Below are 17,383 nucleotides of genomic sequence, written 5' to 3'. Positions count from 1 at the left end.
GTGGGTGTAGTGGCTTACAAATGTAATTTCAGCATTTGGAATGCTGAGGCAGGAGATAAGCCTACACTATATGTAATGAGACCCTGTCTCAAAAAAAGGAAAAAAGAAAAGAATGAGAATTTTCGCTTTTAACATTTATCTACAGACTGTCAAATTCACTACTCAATAGTAGTTTAAAAGTCACCTGAAGCCAGGCATGGTGGTGTATGCCTTTAATTCCAGCACTCAGGAGGCAGAGATAGGATCACTGTGAGTTTGAGGCCATCCTGAGACTACATAGTGAATTCTAGGTTAGCCTGGGCTAGAGTGAAACCCTACCTCACAAAACCAAAAATGTCATCTGACAAAACCAGTATAATAGATGATGATGACAGTAATATGAAAGACAAACTGACTGGGGAGGAGGACATGATAGAGAGTGGAGTTGTGAAGGAGAAAAGAAAGTAAGGGGGAGGGAGTTATCATGGTTTATTGTCTATAATTTTGGAAGTTGTCAATAATTTTAAAAAGTCATCTGAGGGTTGGAGAGATTGCTCAGGGGTTAAGGTGCTTGCATGTAGAGCCTAACAACCTAGAGTTTGGTTCCCCAGTACTGATATAAAGCTAGATGCACAAGATAGCTCATGAATCTGGAGCTTGTTTGCAGTGACTAGGAGGTCCTGGTTTACCCATTCTCTATCTCTCTCTACTTGGAAATAAACAAAATATAGCCACTCAATGGGAGGGACTACATCCCTGATACTAAAATCCTAAACCAGGGGTATAGTCATGAGCCCTGCTGCTATCTGGCTAAATGTACATACTATGCTCATCAAACTACCAGGTAGTACTTCTCTTAACATTCATACCCATATATTAATGCTACTCTCACTTTTGGTAGAGAATCTTCTCTTTTCAGATGGCAGTGACCTTGGGATGACTCAGAAGGCATCATGGTGCTGGGAAGAAGTGACAGGAGTGCTCAGTACTGTAATATCTCTATCACACCTTCCAAGGCTCAGGGTCTATTGCAGAAGAGGTAGCAGAAATAATGTAAGAGCCAAAGGAAGGGTAGGATTCCTTACAACGTGCTCCTCCAGACACCAAATGGCCTGGATATCCATGACCTCACAGTGCCTGACACTATCTACACAAGACCATCATAATAGGAGGAAATGATGACGACAACAAAATAAAAGAGAGAGGGGGAGGTGATATGATGGAGAATAGTTTCAAGGGAAATGTTGGGGGAGGGAGGGCATTACCATGGAATAGTTTATAATCATGAAAGTTGTTAATAAAAATAAATAAATAAATGGCTTGGAAAAAAATAAATAGAATGGAACATTTAAAAACTGCAAAAAATTAAAATAAACAAATATAATACTTCTTTTTTTAAGTCAGCTGAGCCAGGCATGGTGATGCATGCCTTTAATCTCAGCACTCGGGAGGCAGAGGTAGGAGGATCACTGTGAGTTCAAGGCCACCCTGAGACTACCTAGTAAGTTTCAGGTCAGCCTGGGCTAGAGCGAGACCCTAACTCAAAAAAAAAAAAAAAAAAAAAGTCAGCTGACAATAAGACCTCTCTCACACCCTCCAAAGTTGAGTGAGAGGCCATGGAGAAAGAGGTGGCAGAAAGAATGTAAGAGCCAAAGGAAGGCTAGAAGTGCTTTACAATACTGTCTTCCGGACATGAAGTGGCTGAGGCACTCATGACCTCACAGTGATTACCTACACGAACTGCCTGATAACAGTGGAACAAGTGATGACATCCAATTGAAGAGGAAGTAGTTGTAAAAAAAGAATTCAGGGGAGGGAGATAAGGGAGTGGGAAAAAGGAAGATGGTGGAAGGGGAATCATGACTATGGTATATTGCCTTTATGTATGAAGGCTGTCAATAAAAGTTTAAAAAGTCAGCTGAAAAAAGTTTTTAGATAATTTTAAAGCCATAGGAAAATTATATATTTAGTGCAAAAGTTTGGGTTAAGTATGGTTTGTCTTTTGTATAAAGTCTACATTTAACCAGCATATTTATAATTTAATATGGATTGAAATATGGGATGGAAATGTATTTCAGTGGTAGAGAGCTGACCTAAAATGCAATTTCCAGTCCCCACCGCCCCCCTGAATAAAATATGTAACAAAATAACATCCATATTTTTATGGTTTTCCTACTTTTTACAATAAACACAAATTAGGGATCAGGAAAATATGCTTAAAAATAGGCGTTTTAAATTTTTATTTATTTATTAGAGACAGAGAGGGAAAGAGATATATAGAGAGTGAGAATGGAGGCACGAGGGCCTCTAGCCACTGCAAATGAACTCCAGATGCATGCACCACCATGTGCATCTGGCTTACATGGGACCTGGAGAATCAAACCTGGGCCTTCAGGCTTTGTAGCCACGCACCTTAACTGCTAAACTATCTCTCCAACCTCTAATAATAGACTTTTATTTTTGGTCTATTAAACAGCTTTAATACTCAACTCTAATTCTTATAATTTTTTATTTTTAATCTCTAATCTTTATTGTTGATTTTTTGTTTTCGTTTCAAGGTAGGGTCTCTCTAAACCAGGTTGACCTGGAATTCACTATGTAGTCCTAGGCTGGCCTGGAAGTCATAGAGATCCTCTTATCTCTGCCTCCCAAGTGCGGGGATTAGAGGCATCATTTTAATTATTTAAAAATCCTAAATACGAGTTGACGAGATCACTTAATGGTTGAGGTGCTTGCCTCTGAAGCCTAAGGACCCAGATTTGATTCCCCAGTATCTATGTAAAGCCAGATGCACAAAGTGGTGCATGCATCTGGAGTTCATTTGCAGTGGCTAGAGGCCCTGTTGTGCCCATTCTCTCTATCTGCCTCTCTCTCAAATAAATAAATAAAATATTTTAAAATAAAAATAAAATCCAGCCAGTCCTGGTGGTTCATTCCTTTAATCTTAGCACTTGGGAGGCAGAGGTAGGAAGATCACCAAGAGTTCAAGGCCACCGTGAGACTTCCAAGTGAATTCTAGGTTAGCCTTGACTATAGCAAGATCCTACCTTGAAAAATCAAAAGAAAGTAAGGAAAAAAATAAAACTAATTTTTTTCAGATTGTTTTGTTCAAAGAATCAAACTGCCAGTACATTTCTTGGACTTATTTTCAATACAACACTATTGTGGTTATGAAAACTTGTAACAGGAGATTAAATACTCAAGAACCTATTCTCAAATGTCAACCAGGCAAGTATTAAGACCCACGGCCATTTCTCAAGCCCACCTAAGTTCCTCATCGTGGCCACCTGCCCCTTTGAGGTTTTTTTGTTTTAATTTTTCAAGGTAAGGTCTCACTCTAGCTCAGGCTGGCCTCGAACTCATGGCAATCTTCCTAACTTTGCCTCCGAGTGCTAGGATTCAAGGTGTGTGCCACCACAGCTGGCTCAGGTTTCTTTTCTTTTCTTTTTTTTAAATCAGTCCTGGATTTTAGTTGAAGTGATAAGGACAGTGAAGTGCTCAGGAAATCGGAGCATATACGTCAAGAAATGTGGCAGAACTATTTTTAACCATCTATTATAGGGACTAACCTAATAAATTAAACTTTTTAGAGGTATCAATACTTGTCAACTCACTAACATTAAGAGAAAGTTAGGGATATTTAAATCATATTCTCTGAAATATTTTACTTCCCAATATGAAGGACATTTCATTTAAAAATTAACTACAATAGGACTGGAGAGATGGTTAGCAGTTAAAGCACTTGCCTGTGAAGCCTAAGGACCCAGACAGGATTCCCCAGTACCCACATAAACCAGATGCACAAGGTGGCACATGCATCTGGGATTTTTTTGGGTTTTTTTTTGCAGTGGCTACAGGTCCTGGCCCCCATTCACTCTATCTGCCTCTCTTTCTCTCTTAAGTAAATGAATAAAGTATCAAAAAAAATTAACTGCAATAGCTTTTTTGTTTTAGTGGACAATTATGGCTTTACACACTGATATACAACTGTCCTAGTCCCACTGCAGGGATGCCCCAAATCCAGAGAAAAGCTTACTCACCATTAGGCTGCAATAACTCCTTGGACCCGCTGCAAGCAGAGCCATGTAACACCACCGCGTTTTCATTCCCTTCTTGTTCAGGAGACATGGGCTCTTGTTTAATCTGAACCGAAGAGTCAGGGGCAGTCCCATGGACTGGGAAAGTAGAAGATGTGGTTACTTGGAGAGGGCTTCCAATGAATGATGGAGACACATGGGAAGTCGGTGGCTCCAGAAACACTGAGAAAATGGAAGTCGGCAGCACTGTGGTTTCGGCAGCTGCTTGCGATTTACTGTTCCTTTGTTCTCGTGTTGTGATGTTACAGAGAGCCTGGGCAGGGTACTCAGAAGGTTCATATGTTTCTAGAACAGGAAACATACATACACACATACAAATGCAAGAATGTTATATAGTAAGTAGCTCATTTCTGACTGAATTGTACTTTAAAGATTAGAACATAAGGGCTGGAGAGATGGCTTAGCGGTTAAGCACTTGCCTGTGAAGCCTAAGGACCTCGGTTTGAGGCTCAATTCCCCAGGACCCACGTTAGCCTGGTGTGCAAGGGGGCACACATATCTGGAGTTTCATTTGCAGTAGCTGGAGGCCCTGGCGTGCCCATTCTCTCTCTCTCTCTCCCCCCTCTTTCTCTCTGTCATTCTCAAATAAATAAACAACAAAAAAAAATTACAACATAATTTAAGTGTGTTGGTACACTTGGGACTGGAGGGTCATCCTCAGCTATATGGCAATTCAATGTTAACTTGGGCTACCTGAAATCCTGTCTAAAAAAAAATTAACCAAGTATTAGCTTACTGTCACAATTCTTCAAAATAAAATGTCATGTAATCTATACAACTGCCAAGGGATAGCAGATGAAACAGGTATCAATATGTCATTTTTCAAGCTGGATGAGTAGTCTACTTGGGAGGCTGAGACAGGAGAATCACCATGAGCTTGAAGACAACCTGGGCAAGACATTAACAGTATGCCTCCACAAATAAACAAAACTTCAACTTCTGGGCCTGGGGAGACAGCTCAGTGATTAAAGACATTTGCTTGCAAAGCCAGCTGGCAGGGGTTCTCTTCCCCAGAACCCACTTAGAACCAGATGCACAAAAGACATTCATTTGCAATAGCAAGAGGCCCTGGTGAATCCATTCCCATTCTCTCTCTCAAATAAGTAAAAATAAATAAAATTTTCAACTTGAGAAATTTTAAGTGACTTACGCAAATCTTTTTTGTTGTTGTTGTTGTTCTGTTTTTTGTTTTTTTGAGGCAGGGGTCTCACTCTAGTGCATGCTCACCTGGAATTCACTATGTAGTCTCAGTCAGGCCTTGAACTCACAGTGGTCCTCCTACCTCCTGAGTGCTAGGGTTAAAGATGTGTGCCACCACAACTGGGTGAACCCAAATCTTTTGATTTCTAGCCCATAGCTACTGCTTTCTGTTGTTCTCCATATAACCTTCATGCCATCCACCCCCAATCCATATTGAAAATTGAACCTAAAGTCCTGCCCATGCTAAGTAAGTGATCTATAATTAGCTTCCATTTCTAGTATTATTATTTTGTGGTTTTTCGAGGTAGGGTCTTACTCTAGCCCAGGCTGACCTAGAATTCACTATGTAGTCTAAGGTTGGCCTCGAACTCATGGTGATCCTCCCACCTCTGCCTCCCAAGTGCAGTGACTGTAGGCTTGTGACACCATGCCTGGCCTCTAGTCTTCTTTTCTAATTTTGAGACAGGATCAGACTGGCCTTGAACTCGCAACCCTACTACATTAGTTTCCCCATCAGCTAGAAGACAAGCCTGTGACATCAGGCCCTGCTCCGTTATACTTTTGAGCTGTATAGTCTACAGGACTTGTCACAAGATGAAACCAAGGAGACATGAAAGAAATCAAAGACATTTGCATGAATATTTTTCTTTTCCCCTATAGAAAGAACAAAAAGTAGTGGAGAGGGGGTGAGCTGGAAAGATGGCTTAGTGGTTAAGGCACTTGCCTGCAAAGCCAAGGACCCAGGTTCAATTCTCTAGAACTCACATAAGCCAGATGCAAGAATGGCACATGCATCTGGAGTTCACTTGCAGCAGCTGAAGGCCCTGGTGTGCTCATTCTCTCTATATATACCTGCCTATTTCTCTCTTTCTCTCTCAAATAAAATAAAATAAATAAAAAGTAGTAAGGGAAGGAGTCTAGTTCATAAGACATTCTCTGAATACCTTGTAATCCCTGGAGAATTTGTATTCTATGAGTCCTCAATGCACTCATCTCCACGGTGATCTAAAAGGAAAATATTCTGTTAGGCATTCTGAAATTTAGCTTCCAGGGTGATGGTCAGTTTTCATCAGGCCATCTATGTGCTGTTACCTGCTGCTTGAGCATGAGCAGCCTCTGAACTTCCATATAAGCCGTCTGCAGGGCCGCCCTGGCTTGCAAAAGGTTGTTGTCCATGCACTGCAGTGATTTGCTCAGCTCCTCCTCTCTTAAGGAAATGTTCAGTAGTTGGTCAACCTGAGAACGTTCTACCAAAAGGAATCACAAGGCTTCAATTAATAATGGAGAGTTTCCACTCCTGTCAGATTGGCTACCATCATGAAAACAAATGATCATAAATGTTGGCGGGGATGTGGAAAAAGAAGAACCCTTCTACACTGCTGGTAGGAATGCAATCTGGTCCAGCCATTATGGAAATCAGTATGGAAGTTCCTAAAACATCTAAAGATTGATTTACCATATGACCCAGCTATAGCACTCCTAGGCTTATATCTAAGTACTCATCACATTTCCTTAGAAGTACGTGCTCAACCATGTTTATTGATGCTCAATTTATAATAGCTGGAAAATGGAACCAGCCTAGATGTCCCTCAACTGATGAGTAGATAATGAAGATATGGCACATTTATAATACATTTATAAAATATTTATAATGGAGTTCTACTCAGCAGTAAAGAAAAATGAACTTATGAAATTTGCAGAAAAAAATGGATGGATCTGGAAAGGATTATACTAAGTGAGGTAACCCAGGCCCAGAAAGCCAAGCGCCACATGTTCTCCCTCATATGTGGATCCTAGCTACAGATGATTGGGCTTCTGCGTGAGACGGAAAAAACTCAGTAGCAGAGGCCAGTAAATTAAAAAGGAGATATAAAGGGAAGAGAAAGAAAGGGAGGAGGGTACTTAATAGGGTAGTATTGTATATATGTAAGTAGAATGATTGAGATGGGGAGAGGATATGATGGAGAATGGAATTTCAAAGGGGAAAGTGGGGGGGAGGGTATTACCATGAGATATTTTTTATAATCATGGAAAATGTTAATAAAAATTGAGAAAAAAAATGGAGAGTTTCCTTTAGTAAAATACCTCCTCAAAAGACTGACACACAGACAGGACATATGGTTAAATGGTCAAAGGCATTTACATGCAAAGTCTAACAACTCTAGTTCGATTCCCCAGTACCCACATAAAGCCAGATGCATAAAATGGCTCATGTGTGTGGAGTCTGGGGATGATCACTAGCACTGCAAAAACAAAATGCATTTCTGCTATAATATTCTGTATCATACCTTTCTTTCCTTTAATTTTCCTTCTTTTATTTTTTCTTTCAAGACTTGGGAGTTCAGGAGATGATCCATCCTAAAGAGATAAAGACAACTGAATAATATTAAATACATAAAGGCTATTATCTAAAAGAAAAAAAGAACTGTTTTTTTTTTTCCCCCGATCTTAATTTCTTTCTTTCTCTCTTTAATTCTCAGGCTGGCTTCAAACTCACAGCAACCCTCCTACCTCTTCCTCCTGAGTGCTGGGATTAAAGGTATGTGCCACCCCAGCACACCAGGCAGGAATAAATTTTAATCTAGTCATTCATTGTCCTTAGCTATTAATATCACCTCTAACAAGAAAGAAGGAGTCTTGTGCATAACTCAAACATTAATTGAATGAATTTATCTAGCAAAAAGTAAATATACAGGGCTGGAGAGATGGCTTAGCAGTTAAGGTGTTTGCCTGCAAAGCCAAAGGACTTCGTTCGGTTCAATGTAAGCCAGATGCACAAGGGAGCACAGGCAGCTGGAGTTCATTTGCAGTGGCTGGAGGCCCTGGTGTGCCCATTCTCTCCCCCCTCAAATAAATAATAATAAAATTTAAAAAAATTAAAGCATAAATAAGTAAATGTCCAAGTTTCAGAACCTTGTGCAATTCCCATGGGCCTCAGGTAACACCCTCTAGCATGGTGAAGTAACACATATGCTGAAGAACAGATCGAGCCAGTAACATTTACTCTGATGTCATATTGGCATAGTTTCCACTTTAAATTTCCAAAGAAAACCTTTACAACAAGAAGCTAAGCCAACACTAAATGCTGGCACAAATATGGACCAAAGGGAGCAAATCCTTATATTCTACTGGTGGGAATGGAAATTAGTCTCTAGTCTAGTGTCTGTGGAAATCAGTATGGCAGTTTCTCAAAACACTAAAAAAAGATCTACCTTACCTTGGGTATTTACCTGAAGGATTTCAAGTCAACATAACACATGTGAATATTTTGTACATTAAGTTTACTGGAGTACTGGTCACAACAGCTAAATTACAGAACCAACCCAGATATTGTAAAGTGAACAAAATGTTTTATTTCTTTACATTTCTTTATAACTAGCTTAGAGAAAAATAGAAGTCACTTCCTTGTAGGTGCTCATAAAAAAAATGGAATAAAAAACTTGTTTAAGCAGATGGGGATAGTAGATAAACAGGATGCTCGGCTGGTCTGAATAGCGTTACCACAGGCCTGCAATCTTGAGCAAAACCCTTAAGGGCAGATAAGCGGTTTACAGTTCATCTTGGACACCCTCGGCAGGGCTCTGCTGGTCTGAATAGCATTTCTTAGGGCCCGCATTGTCACAGGCCTACCGTGCACACCCCCTGGGCTTCCTGTAACTGACCAACAGACCTATATACAGTTCCTTTTTTAAATTTTTATGAATGTAACTGTCACATGTGAAATGTGATTTATGGCTTAACTCCCATCCTATTTCTTTTCCATAAAACCTGACGCTCCATGGGCTGGAGAGATGGCTTAGCAGTTAAAGCGCTTGCCTGCAAAGCCAAAGGACCTCAGTTCAATTCTCCAGGACCCATATAAGCCAGATGCACAATGTGGTACATGCATCTGGAGTTTGTTTCCAATGGCTGGAAGCCCTGGTGCACCCTTTCTCTCTCTCTCTGTCTCTTTCCCTCTCTCAAATTAATTAACTAATTAAAAAATTGACACTCCAAACAGTTCAAGGATGCACTCTGAGATTCTGGGATGGAGACCTGATATACCAGACTTTCTTCTTCTTTCTTTTTTACCCAATAAAACCTTTCCTCACATTCCGTGAATCGATGGTCTTACTTGTGCGACACCAAACCCCATAACAACATCCAACAACAAAGAATTGTATAAGGAAAATGTGGTGTTTTCCAGCCTTGAAGAAGAAAGAAGTTTCAGAAAAATGAAGGCAACTGGAGACAATCCTACTAATCATATGTTGCCAGTCTCAGAAAGACTACATGCATAATCTATGCTCTAGGACTGTCGCTATCATCTCTTTAGCCTTTTCTGACCCCGTATGGGAAGGTAAAGAGTCTGAGCATTCATCTTTTGCTTTCCATGTGTATGTTTATGTGCCCTCTCCAGACTTCTCCCCTGGAGATTTGCCTCTCTCTCCTTTCTCCCTCCTTCTTTCCAGCCAGGCAAGAACTATCTACCTTGAGTCTTTCAGCTAACCTCTTCCCTGGATCTAAAGTACCTCTTCCCCCCCACACACACCAAAAAAAAGCCATTCTGCATGCAGTTCAATGGGAGAAAGAGAAACCACCAGTAAAGATACACAACAGTGGACAATGCAAGCCTTATATTTGGCCAACCAGGCCAAATGAGCCAACGGGTACAATAGTGGCACATCTGTCATGGTGGAAACCAACTGCCCTCTAATTGGACTAGAGACCCGCTCCATGGGAGGGAACATATCCCTAATTCTAAAAACTTAAAACAGGGGTAGTCATGAGCCCTAGGAGTGTATCTGCTGGTATCTGACTAAATGTATATACTATGCTCATCAAACTGCCCAGTAAGCACTTCTCTTGATGTTCATACCCTTATATTAATGCTACTCTCACTTTTGGTAGAGAATCTCCTCTTTTAGGACCTTGGAATGACTCAGAAGGCATCATGGTACTGGGAAGAAGTGACAGGAGTGCTCAGTACTGTAATACCTCTATCACACCTTCCAAGGCTCAGGGTATATGCAGAAGAGGGAGCAGAAAGAATGTAAGAGCCAAAGGAAGGGTAGGACTCCTTACAACATGCTCCCCCAGACACAAAATGGCCTGGATATCCATGACCTCAAAGTGCCTGACACTACCTACACAAGACCATCATAATAGGAGGAAAAGATCATGACATCAAAATAAGAGACTGAGAGGGGCAGGGTATATGATGGAATTTCAAAGAGGAAAGTGAGGGGAGGGAGGGTATTACCATGGGATATATTTTTTAATCATGGAAGTTGTTAATTAAAAAAATTTTGAAAAGAAAAAACTCATAATTCATATATTTTTTTAAAAAGAGAGTCTCTAAATAGTTCCAGATTAGTAAAAACAATTAAAAAAAAAAAAGAAAAAACTAAAACTAAACCATCAACAAGACAAAACTCAAGACAGCTTCTCTGGCTCAAAAGAACAGATATAGGGCCCAGCATGGTATTGTATGCTTTCAGTCCCAGCACTAGGAATGCTGAAGAAGGAGGGGCCTAAGACTAGCCTAGCCTGAGGCTACACAGAGAGCTTCAGCTCAGCCTAGGCTAGAAAAAATAAAATTATTGCCTCAGCTTTAAAGGAAACAGACAATTATCTCAAGGTGACAGATTTCAGATGGCATCACCACCAGCAACTCTTTGTTTTCAGAAAGGAATCCTGGTATGCCTAAACAACATTAGTGATGGGCTGCTAGCTATAAGAGCACAGGGGCACCCTATCAATGAAGGAAAAGATTCTCAAGGATCAGGCAAAAGGCAGACGTATAAAGACTAAACATATTGCTATGTTACATGCACTCTAATACCATCAAACAACTTTAGTGTTAGCCTTCCAGTTCTGAAACTAATAATCACATATGCCCCACAAATACTACAAAAGAGTGCCTTTCTTCAGTAGTAGTACAGAGTGCCTCTATGAAAACAGATTAAGTTACAGCTGAAGATGTGACTTATCCTTAGTCAGGTGATATAAAGAACTACACTGAGTTAGAGACTAGTTTTAGAGATGACTTCACATTTTCCTGGTACTGTACATTCATATTATATCACATCTAATTTAGTAGAGCTAGTCAGGGAAAGAAACTACGGAATTAACAAAAGAGCCTCACAATTCCTTTGTTCAACTGCAAAGAAAACCAAAACTCCAGATACCCAAGAAAAATAAACAGTGAAATCTTTCTTATTAACAACCAAGTCACCACATGAGATATTTTATAAAAAGGACAGGCCAGGCACTAGTAGCACATGCCTATAATCCCAGCACTCAGGAGGCAGGCGTATGAGGATTGCTGTGAGTTCGAGACCACCCAGAGACTACATAGTGAATTCCAGGTCAGCCTGGACTAGAGCAAGGCCCTACCTTGAAAAACCAGAAATAAATAAATGAATGAATAAGCACAGGCAATCATACTCACTCCAGTGGCTCTTCGTTTCTTTCTAACGCTGTGGCCATCATTTTGCTCTGCACCAGAAGTACAGCTACTATCAGTGGCTGCATCTGCTAAGCTGGACACTGCAAGGACCGAAGATGGATTTGATGAGAGACAGTGGCCTTCTCCATTACTGTCCTGAGTGTTCTGATGCTCTGACGGTGGTGTAGATCTCTCTTGGCTGCTCAGGTCTCTAGCTGACCGCATTACAGGCATTATATGATCAGATGGTAATTGTGCACTATGCCGTCTTTGGGTAGGAATGACTCCAGCCCTTTCACCTGTTCTGAGGGAGGTAGCCAGAGGTTCCACTTCCTGTTTAAGGTACATGGTTGTTTTTTGACTCTGTGCAACACTCAGCGTGTTGCTAGGTGAAACAATCTGCTGGGGCTCGTTTTCCTTGCCGGTGCTTTCCTCACTGTAGAAGCTGTACACAGGAGTCCTGTCCATGACAACACTGCTCTCAGAAAGGCTTCGCTTTCTTGTCAGCCCAGAGGATGAGGAAATGGAAATGCCTTCCCACTGGAATCCTTCTAGACTGGACAGATCAGGCTCCTCATCTAAATCCAACACCTCCTGTTCATTTTGAACCAATGGTACCATTTCTATGCCAAATCTTAAAAAAGAAAGAAAAAACAAAAATCATCAGACATGGTTGGGGAGGTACACTATTTAATGTGCCAGGCTCTGTTAAGCAGAGATTACAAAAGTACACAAGTAAGCACTTTTGTAATCCTGCTGTCAAGGAGTTAAGTCTGGTAAGTGATTCAGACATAAACATACTATAAACAGTAAAATGTCACAGGCATTAAATTTGCATATAACTATAAGAATACACGTGAGACTAAAAGCTGAGGGTTTTGTTTTGTTTTGTTTTTGAGCTAGGGTCTCACTCTAGAATAGGCTGACCTAGAATTCACTATGTAGTTTCAGGCTGGCCTGGAACTCACTACAATCTTCCTACTTCTGCCTCCTGAGTGCTGCAATTAAAGGTGTGCACAACCATGCCTGTTGGTTTCATTTTAAATGGAACTCTAAAATAAATAATTTTTTAAAGCTAACAAACCAAACCAACCTAAAGTTGCTGAGCATTCACATGTGCCAGGCACTACTCTAACAGCTTTCTATATAGTGCGTCAAGTACTACTCACAAGATCTGAGACAGGAAAATCTATTATTTCAACTTTGAGCAAGGAGGACTCTATAGAATAATGCTGCAGAACTGTGGTTTTCAGGTAGTAAATCTATGTTGAAACTCCTTCACCACTCAGAAAAGTACCTCAACATAAGATGAACAGCCAAATTACTATAAAAGAGCTTAAGAGAAAACATTTTTCAATTCTAAATGATACCCAGAGTGCATATAGAAAAGTAATTATATGGGCTAGAAAGATGGCTTAGCAGTTAAGCACTTGCCTGTGAAGCCTAAGGACCCCGGTTCGAGGCTCGATTCCCCAGGACCCACGTTAGCCAGATGCACAAGGGGGCACACGCTTCTGGAGTTCGTTTGTAGTGGCTAGAGGCCCTGGCATGCCCATACTCTTTCTCTCTTTCTCTCTCTCTCCCTCCCTCCCTCCCTCTCCCACTTTCTCTCTCTGTCACTTTCAAATAAATAAATAAACAAAAAAAAGTAATTATATGCAATTCTATGTAAAAAGAAATTGGCTGGTCCTAGTGGAACATGCCTTCAATCCCAGCACTTGGGAGGCAGAGGTAGGAGAATCACTGTGAGTTCCAGGTCACCCTGAGACTACATATGAATTCTAGGTCAGCCTGGGCTAGAGTAAAAAACCAAAAAGAGAAAGAAATTGTCCACTCATTCTAAAATTTACAGAGAAAGATACAAATTTATATACATGCGTATCTAGATTATCAACTTCTAGACCCTTTAAACCCAAGCATGGATTTCTGATGAGTTTTTTCACATGTCCACAATGAGTTTATCAGAAGGTATGCTTCCACTTTAACCTATACCCTCTCTGGGACAGACTATTCCATTTGTCATATTCACATAGTAACAATCAGTTTTATATTAAATTAAACCAGACATCTACAATGAATATTTTTGACAAGCATTTAATGAAAGGAATAAATAGAATTCTCTTGTTCAAGATCAAAGACTAACTTTAAAGAAAGCATGAAAGAACAGCAGATATGAGAAAGAGACACACACCTGGGTAAACCTTTGCCCAGCTCTTGCTTTTTCTTGGTTACTTGTTGAATGACCTGTTCCCAGTTGACATTTCTCCGTGATGCATTTAGAATCTGTCGTAGGGTAGGCTTAAGTCCAGACTCTTTCTCTGTTTCATTCTTTCGATGACCACTTATATTGCGAATGCGCCGAGCACTGTTGAGGTTCGGCTCTGGAAGATGTGCTCCAGTTTTGCTCTTTAAGCTAATGTGGCGGGTTAGATCTCTCTGCAGTGAGGCAGGAAAACCAAGCTTACTTAGTTCAGGCAGTAGAGTGCCTGAGGGCTGACTCAGATCAGTTTTTTGAAGCTCTGAGTCCAAGGTAGTGCCCTCAAAACCTTCTGCTTCAAAAGGTACATGAGATTTAACAGGATTGCTGTCCCCTTGTGCATCTTCTAGAGTGGTTTTCACGTCTATCAATAAGCCAGAGTGTGGACTGCACGCAGATGTCAATTGTAACTCTGACTCTTTCTGGTGAACTGTGGGACTACATGGGGAGGTGGAAAGCTTAGATGTTTTCGAGATCTGCTCATTCCCTTCTTTCTCATCAACAGAATGAGTACTGCAGGATATACCTTCTGTATTTGCAGGATCCACAGTTTCAATTTTTGCTCCCTGTTTTTCTGTATCAGATGTGTCTCCATCACTTTGATTTTCGAATGGGTGTTCTTGAAACTTGATCTTCAATGATCCTTTTGCAGGCTCGTCTACATCTCTACTTGCTTTTGCCTGGTTCCCAGGCCTTTTAGAAGTGCTAAGTGGATTTTGCAGTGTCTCATGACACTGTGGCACCTCTTGGGCTTTTTGCAATACATCATTTAAATTCTGCTCAGGTTCCTTTTGAAGGCCAGATGTAGCTTTATTTCCTTTTAAAACACGAGGATATAAACTATGCCTTTTAGACATGTAGGAAGAACCTCGGTTACCTTCTAAAGTGGGTTTGTTCGAGTGATTTGAGTGTTTTTCAGGAGAAAAAGAATTTCTTTGCTTGTTTTTTGAATACTGCTTTTGAGGACCTGATTTAGTTGCTGGAAGTGGAAGGAGTGGGGATTTTAGTAATGGCACCTTATTTGAGTTATGGTCTGGTTCAGACTGTTCTGCAGTGGGGCCATCTCTCACTGCCCCATTGGAAGCAGGGCTACCAGAAGTGGCTTTACACTTAAGAGACCCAGTATGTATTTCTTTTTGTGTTTTTAGTATTGCAGAATTAGTTATTTTATCCGCTGGATCCTGCATTCCTACAGTTATCAAGCTAAAATTAAAGAGAGGTTTTTCTGTCACTTCTGACTTGTTACTAGCAACTTCTTTCCAAGCTGACTGTAAATCCAGAGTCTTCTGAGAAGGGTAAGGAGCCCAGCGATGGAACTTCTCCCTTGAGGTACTGCCATTCTTTCCATGAGGTTTTGAAGCTGTAGTATCTGTCTGTTTAGTGGTTTGGCTTTCTGGCTGTTCAAAATTGAATTCAAGTAGGCCTTCCGAAGGAAATTTATCACTTGTAAATCCTTCAGAAGAATTTCTGTATTTACCACCTTTATCTTTGTCTTGCCATTGCCATTTATATCTCTCCTGATTGTATATGCCTGGCTTATTACACTTCTTCTTCCAAGTCATACTCTTGTCTTCCATTTGATAGTTAGAATTTCTGTTTCTGCCAGATTGAAATTTGTCTCCAGGACCATTGTAATTCCAACTATTTGTACCACGTACATTGGATGTCCAGTTTCCGTTACTGTTGTTCATGTGCCAGCTGGAAAAGCCACCTGTTCCTTCAGCATGCCAACTGGAATTCCTTCCTGTACCATTATAATTCCAATCCACCATCCCATTCTTTGAATGCCAACCACCTCCAGAATTATTATGGTTGTGAAACCAAGGTGAAGAGCCTCTTGTAGCACCTTTATGCCACCCAGAACTCCCTCTTGGCCCACCACCATTTCTTAAAGAATGTGAAAAGTTACTTTTTCTAGTATTATTAAAACCATCTTTTTCCCATTTCCAATCTCGTTGTGGAGGTCCACGATGGTGCCTTGCTGGCTGACTGTAGCTCTCTCTGTCTTGGTAAGGGACTCGATCTTCTCGTCTCCTCTGAGGTTGCCTGTCATCTGCATTTTCTTGGCTGCTATTGGAAGGTTTGTCTTGTCTGGAAGAGAAACATTTTATATTAGGGATTTAAAGTTTAAAGAAAAATGTTTTCATACCTTTAACTTACTACTTTTTCCCATCATCCCCAAAATAACAGTATGTTCACCATCCTCCCTCTCCTGATTTTATTTTCCTTGCCATGTGTGAGAATTTTGTACCCATTATCCTCTTATTTTTGTAGAACAATTAGATTTTGTAGTTATGATTATTGATAATCCAATTTTATATTTATTTAACAACCTTAACACATGGTTTCTCTAGTTGCACTTTTTTTTCTTCTGAAAATCCAGTTTCTTATTCTACTTTAGATGGTAACTAAGATTATACTTTGCATCAATCAACACTTGTATCAAGAACCTACTCAATGATTTTAGTAGTATAAGAAAACTTTATGTAAACTTTCTGTTTTGTGTTAGGCTTAGAACTGAGCTAAGAAAATAGCTCACAAACAGGAGTAAAATAACACATACTAAATAATGCTATTTATAGTAAGTGCTATAAAGTGTTCAAAGGTTTTATAAAGAAGCCACAGCTATTTGAACTGTTCATGTTAAAGACTCTTCTGAAACTTGAATAAATTTAAATACCATGACAAAAAGTGTAAAATCATTTTCCTCTACAATCTACTTATGATGTGTCTAACAATACTTAGCATGTGGTAAGTACTCAAAATATTAAGTAATAATACTAGCTAAAACTTACTGAGTATCTGCTATCAGGTATTAATGCTAAGAATGTTATGTAGATTACCATATCTAATTTTTAAAATATGGGGGCAAATATTCTTACATCCTCATTTTTTGTTTGTTTTTCAAGGTAGGATCTTGCTGTAGCCCAGGCTGACCTGAAATTCACTATGTAGTTTCAGGCTGGCCTCGAACTCACAGTGATCTTACCTCAGCCTCCCAAGTGCTGATATTAAAAGTGTGAGCCACCAAATCTAGCCATCCCCACTTTTTTAAATGAAGGAACTGAAGATTTCAGAGGTTAGGAGACTAGTAGAATTAGAGAACCACCAGAATGGTTAGCAAGGACCTGAACCTTGACTGCAGACCTTAATATTAACCATCTGGGCCAAAATAAAATGAAACTCTCAAGGGCTGGGGAGATGGCCCAATAGGTAGGAGCACTTGCCATACAGGTACAAGAACCCGAGCTTGCTCCCAGCCTGCAACCCCAGTGCTGATGAAGCAGAGATAGGAAGGCTACTGGGGTACACTGGTTAGCCAGCCAAAAAATGGTGAGCTCCAGGTTTACTGAGATATGCTGTCTCAGAAAAATAAGGCAGAAAAGAACACCTTGTGCCTTGCTCTGGTCACCAACACAG

The 17,383-nt window shown here is 40.3% G+C and overlaps 1 protein-coding gene across 3 annotated transcripts in view; it reads right to left on the bottom strand.

The window, feature by feature from the left end:
* Positions 1-17,383, bottom strand: part of Znf106 (zinc finger protein 106) — a 93,700-nt gene that overhangs the window by 35,895 nt on the left and 40,422 nt on the right. For 2 of the 3 annotated variants that reach the window (XM_045157596.1, XM_045157597.1), the window contains 6 exons: positions 13,898-16,054; positions 11,710-12,340; positions 7,565-7,634; positions 6,369-6,523; positions 6,221-6,281; positions 4,020-4,361 (listed from right to left, as the gene is read on the bottom strand). In XM_045157596.1, the coding sequence (XP_045013531.1) occupies positions 4,020-4,361; positions 6,221-6,281; positions 6,369-6,523; positions 7,565-7,634; positions 11,710-12,340; positions 13,898-16,054 (3,416 nt within the window). The remainder of the gene's footprint in view (positions 1-4,019; positions 4,362-6,220; positions 6,282-6,368; positions 6,524-7,564; positions 7,635-11,709; positions 12,341-13,897; positions 16,055-17,383) is intronic. The other variant, XM_045157598.1, reaches the window with a different exon arrangement.

This window comes from Jaculus jaculus, chromosome 8 (assembly GCF_020740685.1).
Source record: "Jaculus jaculus isolate mJacJac1 chromosome 8, mJacJac1.mat.Y.cur, whole genome shotgun sequence".
Taxonomy (NCBI): Eukaryota; Metazoa; Chordata; class Mammalia; order Rodentia; family Dipodidae; genus Jaculus; species Jaculus jaculus.
This window is presented reverse-complemented; position numbering and strand designations above follow the sequence as displayed.